This window comes from Vicia villosa, unplaced genomic scaffold (assembly GCF_029867415.1).
Source record: "Vicia villosa cultivar HV-30 ecotype Madison, WI unplaced genomic scaffold, Vvil1.0 ctg.002327F_1_1, whole genome shotgun sequence".
NCBI lineage: Eukaryota > Viridiplantae > Streptophyta > Magnoliopsida > Fabales > Fabaceae > Vicia > Vicia villosa.
In genome coordinates, this window is record NW_026705897.1 from 287,606 (window position 1) to 305,353 (window position 17,748).

Below are 17,748 nucleotides of genomic sequence, written 5' to 3' on the forward strand. Positions count from 1 at the left end.
CCTGGAAATTAAATTGAAGATTGAAATATGCTTTGAGTATCAGACGCAAATCCTCCACAGACCGATAGGCTTTTGCTTCTTTATCTCTCGGAAAACAAACCAATTGTAGAAGAAATAAATTAACTGAATAGTAAACCTAGATCTAATTCTGGAAGTTTAAAACCAAACTAAGGGGCTTTTGATTTCCGGTGTAGAAACCAAAAGCTGAAACAGGAATGGAAATTGAAAAGAAAACTGGAAAATAAAATGCTTAAATTCTAATCAAATTTCTGGGTAAAAACGGTGGACGAAGGGAACCTAATCAAGTTGGTTTCTTCTTCTTATATAGTTGTAAGATGCAGTTGCTGAAGAGAGAATTTAGGGGAGAGTGGGTTTCAGTGTGTTGAGTCGCAATGCTGAAGAATAGCGAGTTGCTGAAGAAGCGGAGCAGTTTGAAACGGTAAAATTTTAAACTGAAAAACGCAAGTGGCGGGGACCACTTGCGTGAGGGACGCACGTCCCTGTAGTGACAAGGAAAGTGGGCGTGGGTGTCCCTTTGGTGAGGGACGGGTGTCCCCACCACTTTCTTTCTCTTCCTTTTTCACGTGAAGCATGTGGGACGAGTGTCCCCTTGGTGAGGGACGGGTGTCCCCACCACTTTATATATATATATATATATATATATATATATTTTAATTTTTTTTCTTCTTCTATTTTCTTCTTCAATATTGGGCTTCTAATTACGGTCCTTTTATTTCCTTCACTTTCCGGTAATTTCTCGCAAAATGCTATGCTTTTCACTCAAACTCGAAATAAATTAAATACCTGCGATAAGATAAGAATACCAGCATAATACTAAAATAAAACAATATAATTAATATATAATAAAGACATAATTTATGTTAATTTAGTCAAATAATACGATATATTTTCGTGTTATCACCTCCAATCCTAAAGATACGCATAACACAAACACTTGATCATTCCCTCTCAAGGACACTTCGACATGACCACTAGATATAATTCACGAATCTGTACCTCCTTCGAAATCGAAAAACAACGTAGTCTCACCAACTTATGCAATCCACGACAAACTGAACCAACTGTTCTCACATGACCCATCTCAGAATAGCATAAGCTTCTTCGCCACTTGCTTTAATCCCACTCCTGCAAACAAATTATTAGAACAACATGAAAGCACCGACAGTGTTTCACACACTTGTCCCGTACTAAGAAACAACACATCGGCAGTATTCAATTGTCACATTACTCTACTGACTCGACAACTTGGTCGGACGAACCGACCTGCTCTGATACCACTAATGTAACAACCCATTTTACCCTGTCGAATAATAAAATTAGAGTATAAAAAAATCTTATCATCACAATGGGATGTCACATTTTTTTCGTAAAATTAACACCGCTCATATATAAAATAGATACATAACACTTCCAAAATTAGGATGAACTGATAACAACCAAATAGTCTTCAAAACATCTTTTATTTAGCATCGAAAAAAACATTTATGATTCAAATAAGACAACAAAACAACTTGGTTCAACAACAGATATCATCAAAGTTAAACAAGTACTTCAATAATCAGTGGCGGAGCCAGGTTTAATATTTAGAGGGGGCCACAAATATAAATAGTATACACAACATGATTTTAAATTACAGTACGTAATCGCAATTATAGCCGCAATATGACTAATCTAATAGTCTTTGCAACCGCATTAGACCATAATTGAATTGTGTATTAAAAGAATGCCTCTCGCTATAATCTCATTGAAATACAAAATTTCATAATCTCAAAATTCAACTTACTTTCTATGTAATGAAAATTTGTAACATCAAATATTTTTAAAGAATATATTTCAAACACCTCTCAACTAAAATCCATAGAGCAACCGCCGCAATACGCAATATAATAACCATAATAATTGCAATTGTAATACTCACAATTGCATCCACGATCACATGACAATTTAAAAATGAGATAGAAATAAATTCATATTACCTTAAAAAAATGTAAATATTAAAATGGTAACCATTATAATTGAGCTTAAATATTAAAATGGTGATATTAATAGAAATAAATACATATTACCATTAATATTCTGAATTATAATCGTAGAGGTATAAGCTTTTGAATTTAAACTGATAAATTTCAGATTCAATTTTAATATTCACATTATCTTAAAAAAATGTAATATTAAAATGGTTAAAAAAAATTATTATAATCGTAGAGGTATAAGCTTTTGAATTTAAGCTGATAAATTTAAGATCAAATTTTAATATTCACATTACCTTAAAAAAATGTAAACATTAAAATGGTTATGCTAAGAGTAGGACCGTGGTTTTTAAAGTTGCAAAGCAGTCTTTAATCACTTAGCCATTCAGTTCCTAGTCTATATATGTACAAATACTATATATAAATATCATAATAATTAAAATGTTGGGGTGGCCATGGCCACCTCCTGTCCCAACGTGGCTCCGCCATTGTCAATAATCGAATAAAATTCAACGATAAATCAAAATAGCATTCACCCCCCCCCCCCGAGTGTTACGTATCAGAGCGACGACACCGACTCGAACTACCGAAGATAATTAGCCTTCATTCCTTATTACATGAACGTTACCAACATATGGGTAACATTCAAACAGAAGAGATGAGATATCATACAATATAAAGAAATGCCTAATAATAAATATAGGAGATATAGTTCATGCATAATTCGCCACTTCATAAAACATTAGCAAATTTAGTCAACCGACGGTACATCATCATTCATTAATAACCAAATCAATATCGTATCATCATTATGAAAATGCAATATAACCGACACTGTGCAAATGCATGTGGTACCAACAAGACATAAGCCCCCTTCACAAATTACCAGTTATTAGAGGCATCAACAAGGCATAAGCCTTCTTCGCTGTTTGCACTCAATCCATACAATGGGCTTGAGGCCATCTTAATTTGCCAATCCAAGCCATCGTAAAAATGCAATGTATGTGACTCAATAATGCAACATCATAAAATGCAACACAACGACAACAATTATGCAACCACAAGGCGTAAGCCTTCAACAATGCCAATCCAGGCCAACAACAACATCGTCATACTGCAATATAATTATGCAATAATAGGGCATCAACCCTCAACATTATGCCATTCCAGGCCAGCAACAACAATAGCAACAACAACATCATCATACAATATATTATGCAATTTATCCACACTTCATTCAAAAATATCATCACTTCAATCACAACAACATCATAATAAAACGACAAGACATACACCTTCAACATTGATTTTTGTCTTTTCAGGTCAACAACAACAACATCGTAATATAGTCTACACATTATAGGATCATCATCCCAACACATCCTCATCAATTATCACCAAAATCATTGCATTAATTACATACAGCACTGACACACAAGATATAAATTATCAACAGAAAATTATTAATTTAAAAACCCAAAATCATTATTAGATTAAAGATATTATTTTTAGCTTCCAAACAGTCCAAACAGTCCAAACAGCGCGTCAAACGGAAACCCGAGTCAAAAGTTATGGCTTTTTAAAGTTTTATAAAAATCTGTCAGCAGTAGTGTAACAGGGTACGTCCAGAAGCGTAACCGATTACATTTGTTGCAGAGGCCAAAAACCTTCAATTTTTCTGCTACGATTTTTGTCCCTCAAAACCCCCAAAACCCATATTTTACATATCAGAAAATCATTATAGGTCACAATTTTTCAAGTCTAACACCAGCATCATATAATCATTCATATATAAACACCAATTCCACCAATTTCACCGAAATCATACATAAACCATAACATCATAAACACATTCAAAAACCCAATTATTCACACAAACATGGATATACAATTATGTAACTTAATTTCTACCATACCTATCATAATACAAACCCTTATAGTGTAAGAACCCCACCCTTACCTTGGATTTGACGGTTTTAAGCTTTCTACTAGAGAATCCTTTGCCCTAGACTCCTAGTGCTCTTTCTCCTCTTCTCTCTTCTACGATTGTTCAGTTGTTACGTTTTGTCTTCTCTTTTCTCTTCTCAATTCTATTATATTCCAACACTGACCCTAAGACCCCTAAATCATAATTCCAACCTTGTCCCTCTTCATTTAAAATAATTATTTTAAATAAAATAAAATATAATAACTATTCTATTATTCTAATAGTAACAAAATAAATACTGATTTCTCACTACACCTCTATGCCACTATGTTTTCGGTCATACACCCCTAATACCTCAACTTATATCATATCTAAGGTACTAACCTCTCACTAAACCACAACAACATATTCCTACATTCACGAAATACACCAAAAACACCACATCGCAAAATTATTTAATTTATAAACAATTTAAATTAAAACGGGGTGTTACACACGAGCAGAAAGGCGACTCGCGAGGATCATACACTAAACCCGATCAATATGTCAAAAACAAAAAACTCCTCGACGTGGTTTACAATGCCCCAAACAATGAGATGGTACATACTCAAAATTGTCTCCTCGACGTGGTTTACAATGCCTCCAACAACGAGCTTGTGCGTACTCAGACCCTTGTGATACTAGAAACTTTTCTTGGCCAAGTGAAATTGTCGACTAAAACCTTGGCAATACATATCGTCCGTACGTTCGCAAACTCACAAACAATAGACACCCACGACGAGCAACGTCTATGATGACACGAGCTCACCACTACGGGCTCGAATGCAACTTGCTTCGTGTTGTGCCCATCGATCCTCCTCGATGCACGAGTTGACACTAAGTCATTACTCCTATGTCTACGACCAACGACTTAGGGGTCTCCTGTTCTTGACTAGGCCTAGAGCTGGCCCACTGTCGAGCAGGGGACAATTCACATCCGTGTCGAGGATGACCCAATACACTGGCCTAATCTGCTAGGGCAGTGGAGAGAACATTTCCCACGTACTCCTCACCCGAGGACACATCATCAACTGCCTCCCGTGTCTTGCGTGGCAAGGAAGACGATTTCGCCTCCCGCAACGGACACTCCGCCCATGCCTCCGAAGATCACGGGGCATTTGGCCCAAGATGGTGAGCACATGTTGCTCACCCTCCACGTGCACGTGTGAATCCTGACAATCATTCATTATGGGCTTGGACTTTCGCCCATAATGGAGACCATTAGTCCTGCGTTGGAGGCTCACTATAAATACCCTCCTCTGATCGATGGAGAGTCAAACATTCACTTTTCTAACCTAAACCTTGTACCTCTATAATCCATATTGACTTTGGCATCGAGTATCCGCAGATACACCCCTCATCCGTTGATTACATCCAGTCTACGACGTCCGCCGACCATGTTTCACTTTCTTAATATGATAAGATCAAATATAATACATCAAATAAATATAAATAATTTTAATCTCTAATTGAATGAAATTATAAAATTGTATCAATCATTTAGAAACTTTAAGAAGATATATATATTTTCAATATCAATTCATTTTAAAATGTTTTGATAAAAATAAATAGAATCACATATTCCAATAAGTTGTTTAAATAAAGTTATGATACGATAAAATATCACTTGATAAATTAAGAGATTGAAATATATTAATATATAACTAAAATATAATATTTATATATTCCCTAGCCTATAAGATCGTATCTTACATACAAAAAATCTCAAATATTGCCTATATATTGAATCATAAGTAGTATTAGGTATCTACTTAAACTAAATCCAAGAGTTTATACATCAAATCACTAATGCTAATCATTATTAGGGTTTAAGCAGTGGTTGTCCTCCTCCTTGGAATCCTCTACAATGACAACATTAACTGACTTCCCCAACATTGAAGACGAAGAAGGCGAATTATTAACTAGCCTTGAAACTTTAGAACAACCTCGTTTCACAGTTTTGAGTGAGTCTCATATAAAGTGTCTTCAAGATGATGAAATCAAAGAAGCCATGTTGGTTCTCACCATATCAAGACCTGTTGCATGCCTTCTACTCACTTACTACAAATGGAACTTGAGCGATGTTTGTGAATCATGGTTAGATAACCATGAAAAAGTTCTAAAAACCATAGGGTTATCAGAAGAACCGGGAAAAGTAGAATTAGGGTTTCCAAATTCAGAATGTAATATCTGTTTTGAAACCTTTTCTAATGATGAGATTAGGTCATCATGGTGTGGTCATCCGTTTTGCATTGATTGTTGGAATCAGTATATTGATACAAATATCAACAATCACAACTGCTTCAAACTCAAATGCCCTCAACCTTCTTGTGATGCAGCTATAGATGAAGACATGATTCAACAATTAGCAAGTGAGTCTAGAAAGCTTCAATATGATTATTTTTTGCTTAGGTCTTATGTGGAAAACAACAATGATAAGGAATTGAAGTGGTGTCCTGCTCCAAATTGTTGTTATGCTATAAGTTATGAAACACTGTTTCATGATTCTAGTAGTTCTAGGTCTAGAATGAATTATGATGTTACATGCTTTTGTTGTCATGTTTTTTGTTGGAATTGTGGGGAAGAAGCTCATACACCTGTGGATTGTGAAACTGTTGCTAAATGGATGAAAAAGACTAGTTCTGAAATTAAACTCACTACTAGTGGTTGGATTGTGGCTAACACAAAACCATGCCCTAATTGTAAGATTCCCATTCAGAAAAACAAAGGGTGTAATCATATGATATGCAAATGTGACTTCGATTTTTGCTGGTTTTGTCTCCAAGGTCGATGTATATGTTATGCAACACAACTCGAACAAGTTCAGGTATTTGAAGATGTAAAACCTAATAACCACGCGAAAAATCAACTGGACAGGTATAGTTACTACCATCAAGGTTGGGCTAACAATGAAATTTCAAGAAAAAGGGCTCTTCAAAACTTGAATAAGATGAAGATGAGTAAATCATTGTATACGAGTAAGTATGGAACTTATTTAGAATTATTGTATACATTGAAACTCGTGGTTGAACTTCGAGGAATTCTCAAATGGAGTTATGTATATGGATACTATCTCCCTGAAGATGAAAGTGCTAAGATTGAGGTTTTTGATCACATCCAAGGAATAGCTCAAGTTATTTTGGATAAGCTTCATCAATGTGCTGATATTGGGTTCAGAAGGCTGGTGCAAAAACATGATACAGAAGATGAAAAGTTTCGACTGAATCTAGTATCTCTAACTGGGGTGACTGAAAGATATTTCATGAATTGGGTTAAAGATTTAGAGAATAGTCTTGATGTTGTTGTGCGTTTGAAAAACTATACTGGTTGACAATGGAGTCAATTGGTTTTTGATCCGGCGGTAGTGTTTCTGTTGGCTTGAGATCTAACTTGCTCTTCTTTTTGGTGTTGTTCTTTGAGGGTGATGCTTGTTTAGGAGTTTCTTTTTATGGCTTGTCAGTTTGTTGCCTCTACAATGGCATGCAAGTGTATTCCCTGTGAATTGCACTTTGATCCGTAGGCAGTTTTTTATTTTTAATTTGATAGATTTCGTAATCTTTAATAAGTAATTTATTTAAACTCTACGATTTTCTTTGATAATTTTAGTATAGTTATGTCCACTGTTTTAAATTGCAGACCGCATCAATATTGTGGCTGCTGTTGTTGTAGTATATGCATAATGCCGCATTAATTACAGTGTGATTGTAAATTATATTGAAAAATGTATCATAAAGGCTCAAACACACACCAGTCGGTTCCCAACCTCTGGTTCTACCCGAAGAAGGGCGAGATAGAAACTCCCCGAAGAAAAATTACACGCCAATTGACTCTTTAAGATAAAAACAACAGAGGATTTTTGCTAAGATTATAAAAGTTACAATTGGTTCGGGTCATTTTTCCAATAACCACTCACCTCTAAGCCAAAAACATAGAACTCCAAACAATGTTATCGATGTTCCACGTATCTTTTCTAAACACTATCCCATTCCTCACCAACCGAAAATTCCAACAAATGACCATCCATAAAACACCTTCATTTCCTTTCCTAACTTTTGAAATGAAAATCTTGAAATACATTCATAATAAAGCTATAATAGTACATAATGATTTAACACTTTACATTTGAATACACAAGAACAAAAATAAATAAAAGAATAGCAATTGATTGTTTGTGAATTTGTAGAATTAGTTGGGAGCACTGCAAATGCTTCTTATGATTCCGGCGGATCCGGTTAATGGTTGAATATCTCCCATCTTTATCATAGCAGCTGCAAAATCAGATTTGAAAGCTGTGGGATTTTGACTGTATTGAGAAACGATAGAATCGGTAGATCCTCCGCTGAAAAGAACTTGGTCAGATTGTAGAAGACCCTTCTTTTGAATTAAATTCTTAAAGTAGTTGTTGTCAAAAGAATTTGGTGTAACGAAGTCCAGTGCTGCTAACTTTTGATTGTTTGAAGTGGAACTGGTAGATGGACAACCACGTTGGCGAGTGCTAGCGAATCCAGCATCTATGTCACTAGCATTGTTGTATATCCTACCACGAAATGTAAAGCATTGAGCTTGTCCGATTGTGTGCGCACCTGAGTTAATTAAAATCAAATTGATCAATAAGTAAATGTTTGGTGATACATAGTGACAAATATAAAAATATGGAATTTTGAAAGAAATGAAATATACCAGATAGAGTAACCATGTCTTTAGCAGTAAGACCTTTATTTGTAAATTTTGATATAAGAGTTTGAAGATCGTCTGTAAATAATGGAAGGTCGGTATTGGCCAAACTTTTACTTGCTGTAGTAGAGTCTCTTCTTCCAAGTTTCACTGTCCATGATGGACCACCAACCTGCAAATATATGAAATTATTAATATACACATCAAAAGGAAGTAATATTAAGCATGCAATGCAAATTGTAAACTTACAGCGAAAGATGCATCACGTGCTGCTACAGCAACTATGTCTGCACAAGACACGACTCCGGGACATACTTTCTCTACCTGTGATTTTGCATTATCGATGACTTGAAATCCTCTTACTGAGTTAAGATTTGGAAGTGCAGTCTTTTCGCTCTGGATTGTGGTACTGTCATCGAGCAAAATTGATGCATCACAGCCCTGCACAAAGCAGTCATGAAAATGAAGGCGAATGAGAGATGCAGCCATACGACGCTCTTTAGAGACAGCAGTACGAATGGCAGTTCTAATGGTGGTTAGTGCATCGGGACATGTACTGTCGTAAAAAGTAGAAGACAAGTGTGCATCAGATATTGATATTGTGGCTAGCAGCACCAATGTAACAGCAAAACTAGTAGCAGAGATCATTGTATAAGCCATGTAACTTAAGTGTTGATGATTGAACTTGAGAAAATATATATGAATGAATGTTAGCAAGAATGAATTATATGAAATGAAGAGAGAATATCATGCATATATAGTTTGTTGTGTGTTGATAGAGAGAGAAACTCGGAGAGAATGTGTCATGGTCATTGATGTCCGCCGCGGTTTGCTAATTAGCTCCTCAACCTTTTCCATATTCACAATTGTGACCAATTCTCTTTTGGTTGGTTGCTTGATTGACAAATAGTATTTTTTTTTTCTTGCCAGTTCAGCACATCCATGCCATCTCTACTACTTTTCAATATTTTCCTTTGACTAGTATTTATTAATGCAATTCTATTATCAAGAGTCAAAATCTATTATTTATTATAAACACTATCCCTTACTTATAACAATTGACAACCTCCGTTTTCTTTTTCTGATGATTGATTCTGTCATATTTTCACGTTTATATCTATTGAAAAGTATTTCATGACAACCATACTTTCACATAACAGCTTGAGACGGATTTTTTATATTTTATTTTACAGAAAGTGATGCAATATGTAACACTCCTTTTAATATTTGTGGGAGTAATTCCTTTTTAAAGTGGACAAGTGTAACTTGTAATAAAAAATCAATATTTTCAGAGACTGTTTTTTTTTTTAAAGCAAGAATCTATTGAAAACGGAACCGAAGTTCTCCATGAACCTAAAAAAAAACCGAGCTCGAACTCGAGAAGAAAAATTACATGCCAATTGAACGTTACGATAAATAAAACAAAAGGTTTTTACTAAACTCGTAAAAATTACAATTGGGTTACATGATTTTTCCTATATTTAGCTCATCTTCAAACCAACGCTTTTACTCCCCACACGATATTCGAAATATTCCACGAGTCTCCTCTGAAAATAATCCCGTTTCTAATCAACCAAATATACCAACAAGAAGCCAACCGCACCACTCCCTCCTTTCCTCTCCTAACTTTCGAAAATTTGCTTAACGAAGTCCATTTCAAGAAACTTTCCTAAAAATTCTCCGCTTTATAATCAATCAAACCAATCCAAACGGCTATATCCTTCCAAACCAAATCCAAACAAAATTGACCAACTCTCTACTCCGAAATCTCCCCAACTCCATAAGCCGCTATTCCATCCACCCATTCCCGCTACGGAAACTTCCTGCAACTTTGAAACATAAAACAACACATGAAAGATATTCATAAGGATTCCCGCCTCCAACCACAACGAGCGCCAAAAAGATAAATTATATCTGTTGTCCACTGAAAATCAACAATCTCGGTTGAAGAAATCTTTCTTAATATAATATTCCAGAAGAAGGATATCAACCCACCAAGAAGAAAAGGATCCTTTCCCCGTGCACTTTTCTCCTTCGAAAATTCCTTATTTTCTCCGTCTATAAGCTAAAAATTCCGTGGCCACATCCATGAAGTTAGAATTGATATTTATGCCGATTGAAAGTTACTTTTATGGAAATTGATGCCAAGCCCCGAGATTAGCTCAAACCCCTTAGAACTGATTTGATGGCCCAAAGGTGATTCCAACTTCCGTCTCCAACCAAAAGTGTATCATCCGCAAACTGTAAAACATCTATGAAGCAATTTCTATTGAAATAGAAACCCGCGTAAACGCCATTCTCCATCGCCTTATTAATCAAAACTTTCAATTCTTCTGCCACAATAACAAAAAGAAGCGGAGAGATCGGATCTCCTTGTCTCAAACCCCTCTCGACTTTAAACTCCCTAGTCGTACCACCATTATAGGCTTTCTCAAAGTCTACCTTGAAAAGCAAGCAAATCTTTTTTTTCCTTGATCGCAAAATCCACCATCTCATTAGCCACTAACACTCCGTCTAGTAATTGCCTCCCGGGAACAAAAGTGCTTTGGCTAAAAGAAATGACCTTACCAACAACATTTTTTAGTCTCCCCGCCAACAATTTTGATAGAATCTTGTATATACACCCTACCAAGCATATAGGTCTATAGTCGTCTAAATCCAACAGATTATTGGATTTGGGAATCAAATCCAAGAAAGGCGACGTTATGGATTTAGAGAGAACCGCGGAGTGGAAATCTCTAAAGCAAGCCACCTAATCATGTTTAAGGAAAAACCAACATCTCTTTAAGAACAAAAGAGAATAACCGTCCGGACCCAGATTCTTTGATCCGTCACAACTCCAAATCGCCTCTTTAATCTCATCCTCTCCAAAAGGAAGTTCGAGATAACGCCTATCCTCCTCATTCAAACTCTTAAAACAATCTTCCTCTAACGTCGGTCTATTAAAATTATCCTCTTTGAACTTCTTTCCAAAATGGTCATACACTTCTTTTTTGACTTCGCTGACCGAGCTTAAAATCCCCCTTGAAGTTGAGATAGAACCTAAGTGATTCCGCCTCAAACTCTTCTTCATAACCGCGTGAAAGTATTTGTTGTTGACGTCACCATCGTTGAGACCCTTCACTCTAGCTCTTTGAATTAACATGTTTTCCTTGATTTTGAGATTACTCAAAAACTTCCTACTAGCCCTTCTCCTTTCTTCCTCCACCACTACAGTGCTCGTTCCAACCTCATCAAAAGCATTCATCTCCCTAACCCCTCTTCCATCTCTAAATAGTCTTCCCAAACACATGAATATTCCATCATTTGAGTTTAACCTTGAAAAGCCTCAACTTTTCCTTCATCAAAAAATCGCCTATGCCTTGAACGTCTAATTCTTTCCACTCTTTCTCTGTAAACAACAAAAAGTCCTTATTTTGGAACCATTCATTTTTTAATTTAAACGGCTTCAGACCCTAATCTTCCTTGCCCACCACTAGCCAAATAGGACAATGATAGGATATCTCACTTTGACCGATAAACTGCCCCACGACTCCCCACCTATCCACCACAATATCAGACAAAAGGAAACAGTCGATTCGACTTTTAGATTTACCATCACCACTATGCCAACTAAATTTTCTACCTTTGCACGGTATGTCCACCAATCCGATATCCTTAATGAAACTAGAAAATTCATTCCATTCTGTGTTATTACCATAACAAGACCTGCCAACTCTCTCCCCTATATTTTTTACCGCGTTAAAATCGCCTCCAATCACCCACTCACCATCCGTATTATTAGATTTTAGTGACATCAATTTATTCCATAGAATTCATTTCAGAGATACTGAACAAGTAGAATAAATGTTAAAAACGTAGTATGAGTTATCTTTCCATCTAACTTTTATCCCCAGATAACCAGAGCCTCTAAAACTACACAACACCTCTAAATCACCAACTTTTCACATAATAATAAGGCCACCCGACATACCTTCAGAATTTGAAATAGAGTAGTCGATGTCCTCTGTCCGCCAAAAACTTCTAGCTGTAGAAAGCGAATAGGCAGAAAGTTTTGTTTCCTGGATAAAAAAAATATCAGCTTTTCCCTTACCAATGATTTGATTAAATATCCTCCTCTTCACCAAGCTCCCACCCCCTCTAATATTAAGACTACCAATACTCATAATGTACCTTTTGATTACTCCTTCCCTCCTTCCTCATGAATCTTGCTACTTTCTTCCTAATCCATAATTTTCTTCTTATAATCTTTTTGCGGCTGCAATGAAACAATACCCAGGTCTTCTATAGCTTTCCACAAGATATCTCTCCCTCCATGTCGCATCGCTTCCACGGTTCTATTATTGCACCTGAAAACGTCGGATTCTCCCGAATATTCACCATGAAAAACCGTGACTTGACAAGGGTTCCATTTATTGGCCATCGAATCCGAAGCAGAAGATGGGCAAATAGAGTTAGAGAAAAAAGACCCCACATCCCCTTCTTTCCCCCCAAATTTCTTCTTGGGCCTTAAAAGAGGTTTTTTAGCACAGTTACAACATAACCCAGTACAAAAGAGGAGACTATACTCTCCAACCTATATATCACCTCCAATACGAGTATGATAGCCATAGAAGAAGAGACATTATGGTAGCGACAACAATGAACAGTTCAATTTTTTGGGTTAAACTACTGATATTTTATCACGAGAAATCAATTTTTTTTACTGAGTTACGCTCTGAACAATTATAGTAGAAACAATGCTATATAATCTATTTTGTAACTATGTAATTGTATTTCTAATAACTATCTTAGACATGCTTATATAGGATATATATTTAAATACCACAATGCAAATACTTTTATGTCTGCTATTATCTTAGACATGCTCATTTAATATGGTACTCGTATTAGGCTTCAATCTTAGGCCAGTTTAAAAACTTTATTAAATATTGAACATTAACGGGGACATGAAGTTATTGATCAAATTATTGAATGTTGACGAAAATATGAAGTTAATGATCAAATTATTGAATATTAATAGGAATATGAAGTTACTGATCAAAATATTGAGTATTAACGAGAATATAAAGTTACTGATCAAAATATTGAATAGGGTTAAAGGTCTTTTACCCCCTGCCATACAGGCGTGTATTGATCAAATTATTGAATGTTGACGAGAATATGAAGTTAATGATCAAATTATTGAATATTAATAGGAATATGAAGTCTGGTAATATATTTTGTGAGGTCTATTACAAAAAAAAATTTTAAGGGGGAAAAATCAAAACACACCTATATGGCAGGGGTAAAAGGCTTTTAATCCTATTGAATATTGACAGAAACACAAAATTACTGATCAAAATATTGAATATTAACGAGAACATGAAGTTACTGATCAAAATATTTAATATTAACGGGAATATGAGGTTAGTTGTCCAAATATTGAATAATATAAGCTACTAAACATGTGTATTAAAACCATCAAAATGAATCACAACTTTCAAAGATTTTTCACTATGACCATGTTATAAAGCCATCAAACTTATTATTATTTATACTATCAAGGAAGAAAAAAATGCTAAAGATGAAAGAACCAAATCCATACCACATTGAAATAAAGATGAGCCAAAAACCTCGGTTCAGCTTCTGCGTGACTAGAGGTGGAAATAGGCCAGGCCGATAACAGGGGCCTACAGGCTAATCTATATATGTTCAGGCTAGACCACACATTATTTTTAAATAGAAAAGGCCTAGGTTTTTTTATAAGCCTATTTCGTTAAAAAGACTAGGCCTCAGGCCATAAAAAAAACCTTTTAAACCTATCAGACTAGCCTATTTAAATAAATATGAATACTTTTTTCTTATCATTATGTTATATTTTGTACTTTGAATTAAAATACATTAATAAAACTTGGTTATCTCGAAGAACTTGTGAAAATAAGATGAAAACATCTGATAAACATTGTTCTCATAAGTTTTTTTTAGTTAGATAGTCTATTTAAACATTATTTTAATTGCTTATTTACATGTCTAAAACAAATAGGCTTTTATGTAGGCTAACAGGCTAACCAGACATTCGAAAAGGTCAAGCTCAGGCCTAAAAAACAAGCCTATGACAGGCTACAGGCCAGACTTAGACTTCAGTTTTTTTGATAGGCCAGACTTAGCTTTGGCAAAACCTATCTCGGCCCAGCCTATTTCCACTCATACGCGTGACTAAGAAATTCTTTCCAAATCTAAATAGTATAAATTGGGGAAAAAAGTCAAGGCTAAATGCTTCGTTAGTCATAAGTTACAATCAAATAAGAAAATTTCTTTGCCAACCTCCCAACCTTCTAGTTAACCTCTGGTGAAAAACCCAAACTACCCCTGACTTCGGAAATAAACTTCCGAACTGCATGAAAAAGGTGTTTTCGGAAGTTCATCTCCGAAAGCGCCTTTTTTTAAAAAAAATTGTCTTATTCCAGAAGTTCATTTCCGAAAACACCATTTCGGAAATGAACTTCCGAAACAATGCGCGTTCTGCAGATTAAGCAGAACACTCCCCCTACCCCATTCATTTACCCTAATCCAACATCAAACAACACCAAAGGCGAAATTTTGTTAAAAGACTTCCAAGGCAACATCAAAGGCTCCAACAAGCTTCCTATACTACATTAAAAAGCACTCCAACCTCTTCAATCGGTAAGCATTATGAGATTTAGATATATGCTTAAAATTGATATTAGGGTGTTTACAAATAGGAAAATATGTATTAGGTTAGGTTGGTACTGGTATTTAGGATGTTTAGAATGTGTAGACATAGGTTTAAAGTTTGATTTTGGGGTCTGCCATTGTAGGTTGCAGAAAAGCTCTGCGCAGGGGTGTTTCGGAAGTTCATTTCCGAAAACACCTCCATCCCAGTTTCGGAAATGAACTTCCGAACTGTATCAGAAGTGCATTTTTTTTTGTTTTTTCATTTGTCTCGCATATTAATCGATTTCGATTGTTTACAGGAACATGTCAGGCAACCAGCCAGCACGCATCAGACAGGGCAGGGAGTCCCAGACTGCGTCGGCTAGACGCGAGCGGGCGGCGGCGCAGCTGGCGTCGACACGCGGGCGGGGCCGGGGACGCCGTGTGCACGTTCCACAGGACTTGGTGGAGAGTTCATCTGCTTCAGGCTCTAGGAGTAGGCTGGCTCGGGTATCTTCTTCCCGCCAGCGAGAGGAGGAGGATGAGGATGAGGAGGAGGAGGAGGTCATACCGGATGTTGACCCTCCAGTCGGGGAGGAGGAGGAGCAGGAGGTGGATAGCTATCCGGGAGGGCCTTTTGACACTTCCCTGCTGATTCACTACCAGGATCACGTCGCTCGGCGGATCTGGGAGGGAGAGGTATTTTTTTTAACTTAGCCGTTTATTTGTCACCATTTTTTATAATTTTACCGTTTATTTATCGCTTATTTGTTTTTTTTGTAACAGGAGAGAGAGCCATTGAAAATGGTGAACCACTCCAGGAAGATTTTCGGTCTATTTAAACCAGCAGCTCAGTGGTTTAACGACCATGTGCGAGGTTCAGGGCTTTGCGGGCTCTGCATGACCGGGTACACCACCATCAGCACCGGCATGCAGGGGGCATTTGTGGAGCGCTGGCACAAAGAGACGTCTTCTTTCCACTTGCCGGTGGGGGAGTTGACGATCACCTTGCATGACGTCCAGTGTCTTCTCCACCTGCCTATTAGGGGGCCGCTGTTGGACCACTCCAGGATCCAGAGGGTCGAGGCCATTGAGTGGATGATGCACTATTTGGGCCTGCCGCACGAGGTTGCTCACTTTGAGTGCGTCAGGACTTGTGGGCCTCATGTCCGGTTCACTACACTGAGCATCTATTTTGAGTTCCACCCTGACGCGGCGGCCGAGGCCGAGCAGGAGCATAACGACCTATTCAGGGAGTACCACCGCGGCTGCGCTCTCCGGTGCTGGTACATGCATGTGGTAGGCGCTGCATGCTTTGTGGACAAGAGTGCCAGGTACGTCGACGTGGCCTACCTCCGCTATTTCATGGACCTGGATACCGTTCACCAGTGGAACTGGGGGTCAGCTACTCTGGCATATCTCTACCAGAAGCTGAATGAGGCCTCCAACTGGAGGACGAGGCAGTTGGTCGGATCCTGCACACTGCTTACGGTATGTTTTATTTTAATACATTATCATATTTATTTATTTATATATGTTTCGTATTTAATTTTAATACATTATCTTGTTTCTGTTTCAGAGCTGGATCATCTCCTACTTCTCCCGCATCCACGGCTTTCACATCGATCCTGCGTACGTGGACGCCATGCCCAAGGCCGCCAGATACGCTCTCCAGAGGGGGAACGATGCGGTGGGACCATACCGTCTGTACTTGGACCGCACGATGCACGACGACGTCACCTGGAGGCCGTTCGTCGACTACGCTCAGATTGTCCCCTTTGACGGCATTGCTCTATATTCAGGCTGGTTGGCATGCGGGACTGGCATCATGGTTTGATATCTCCCTGAGCGGTGCATGCGTCAGTTCGGATTCGTGCAGCGGATACCCAGGTCACCCTTTGAGGCTGCTCCCGACACTGTAACCCGAGTGCAGCTCACTGCCATATGGGAGCATTGGGAGGATCATGTGGTACCGCTGGAGTACCGCCTCACTCGGGTCACCCAGGACTGGCACAGTGAGGAGGGATACGTCACATGGTTCTACCGGGTGTCACATCCTCTTCTGAGACCCGACATTCCCGGCGCTCCTAGGCCAGCACACGAGGAGATCCTGGAGAACCAGCAGGCCGAGGATGATCACGCCATTGATCTCATGCCGATCTGCCAGCGGATATCGATGCTTGGGCGGGACGCGTTGGATCGAGGTATCGTTGATCAGGGCGGTCCAGAGGCAGTCGCCGTGATGGAGATGATCGTCACTGATGCGGGCCGTGCGGCGGGGTACAGGCGGCAGAGGAGGGCCCAGGGTGAGAGGGTTAGGCATACCCAGTAGTGGTCGGGTTTATTTATTTTTTGATTTCGGATTGTATATTCCGCACAGTATTATTATTATTTTCGGATTGTATATATTATTTTCATCGGATTAGTATTTTTTTTTTTGTTTATTTATCATATTAGTAT

The 17,748-nt window shown here is 37.7% G+C and overlaps 2 protein-coding genes across 2 annotated transcripts; one reads left to right on the plus strand and one right to left on the minus strand.

The window, feature by feature from the left end:
- The first annotated feature begins 5,824 nt into the window (after positions 1–5,824).
- Positions 5,825–7,288, plus strand: LOC131638564 (probable E3 ubiquitin-protein ligase ARI8). The gene has a single exon (XM_058909128.1). The coding sequence runs from the start codon at positions 5,825–5,827 to the stop codon at positions 7,286–7,288; it is 1,464 nt and encodes a 487-aa protein (XP_058765111.1).
- Positions 7,289–7,768: 480 nt separating this feature from the next.
- LOC131638542 (lignin-forming anionic peroxidase-like) lies at positions 7,769–9,375 on the minus strand. Its single transcript, XM_058909102.1, has 3 exons — positions 8,881–9,375; positions 8,638–8,803; positions 7,769–8,540 (listed from the first exon to the last, which is right to left on the minus strand). The coding sequence occupies exons 1-3, from the start codon at positions 9,289–9,291 to the stop codon at positions 8,143–8,145; spliced, it is 975 nt and encodes a 324-aa protein (XP_058765085.1). The 5' UTR covers positions 9,292–9,375; the 3' UTR covers positions 7,769–8,142.
- Between the last annotated feature and the right edge of the window lie 8,373 nt (positions 9,376–17,748).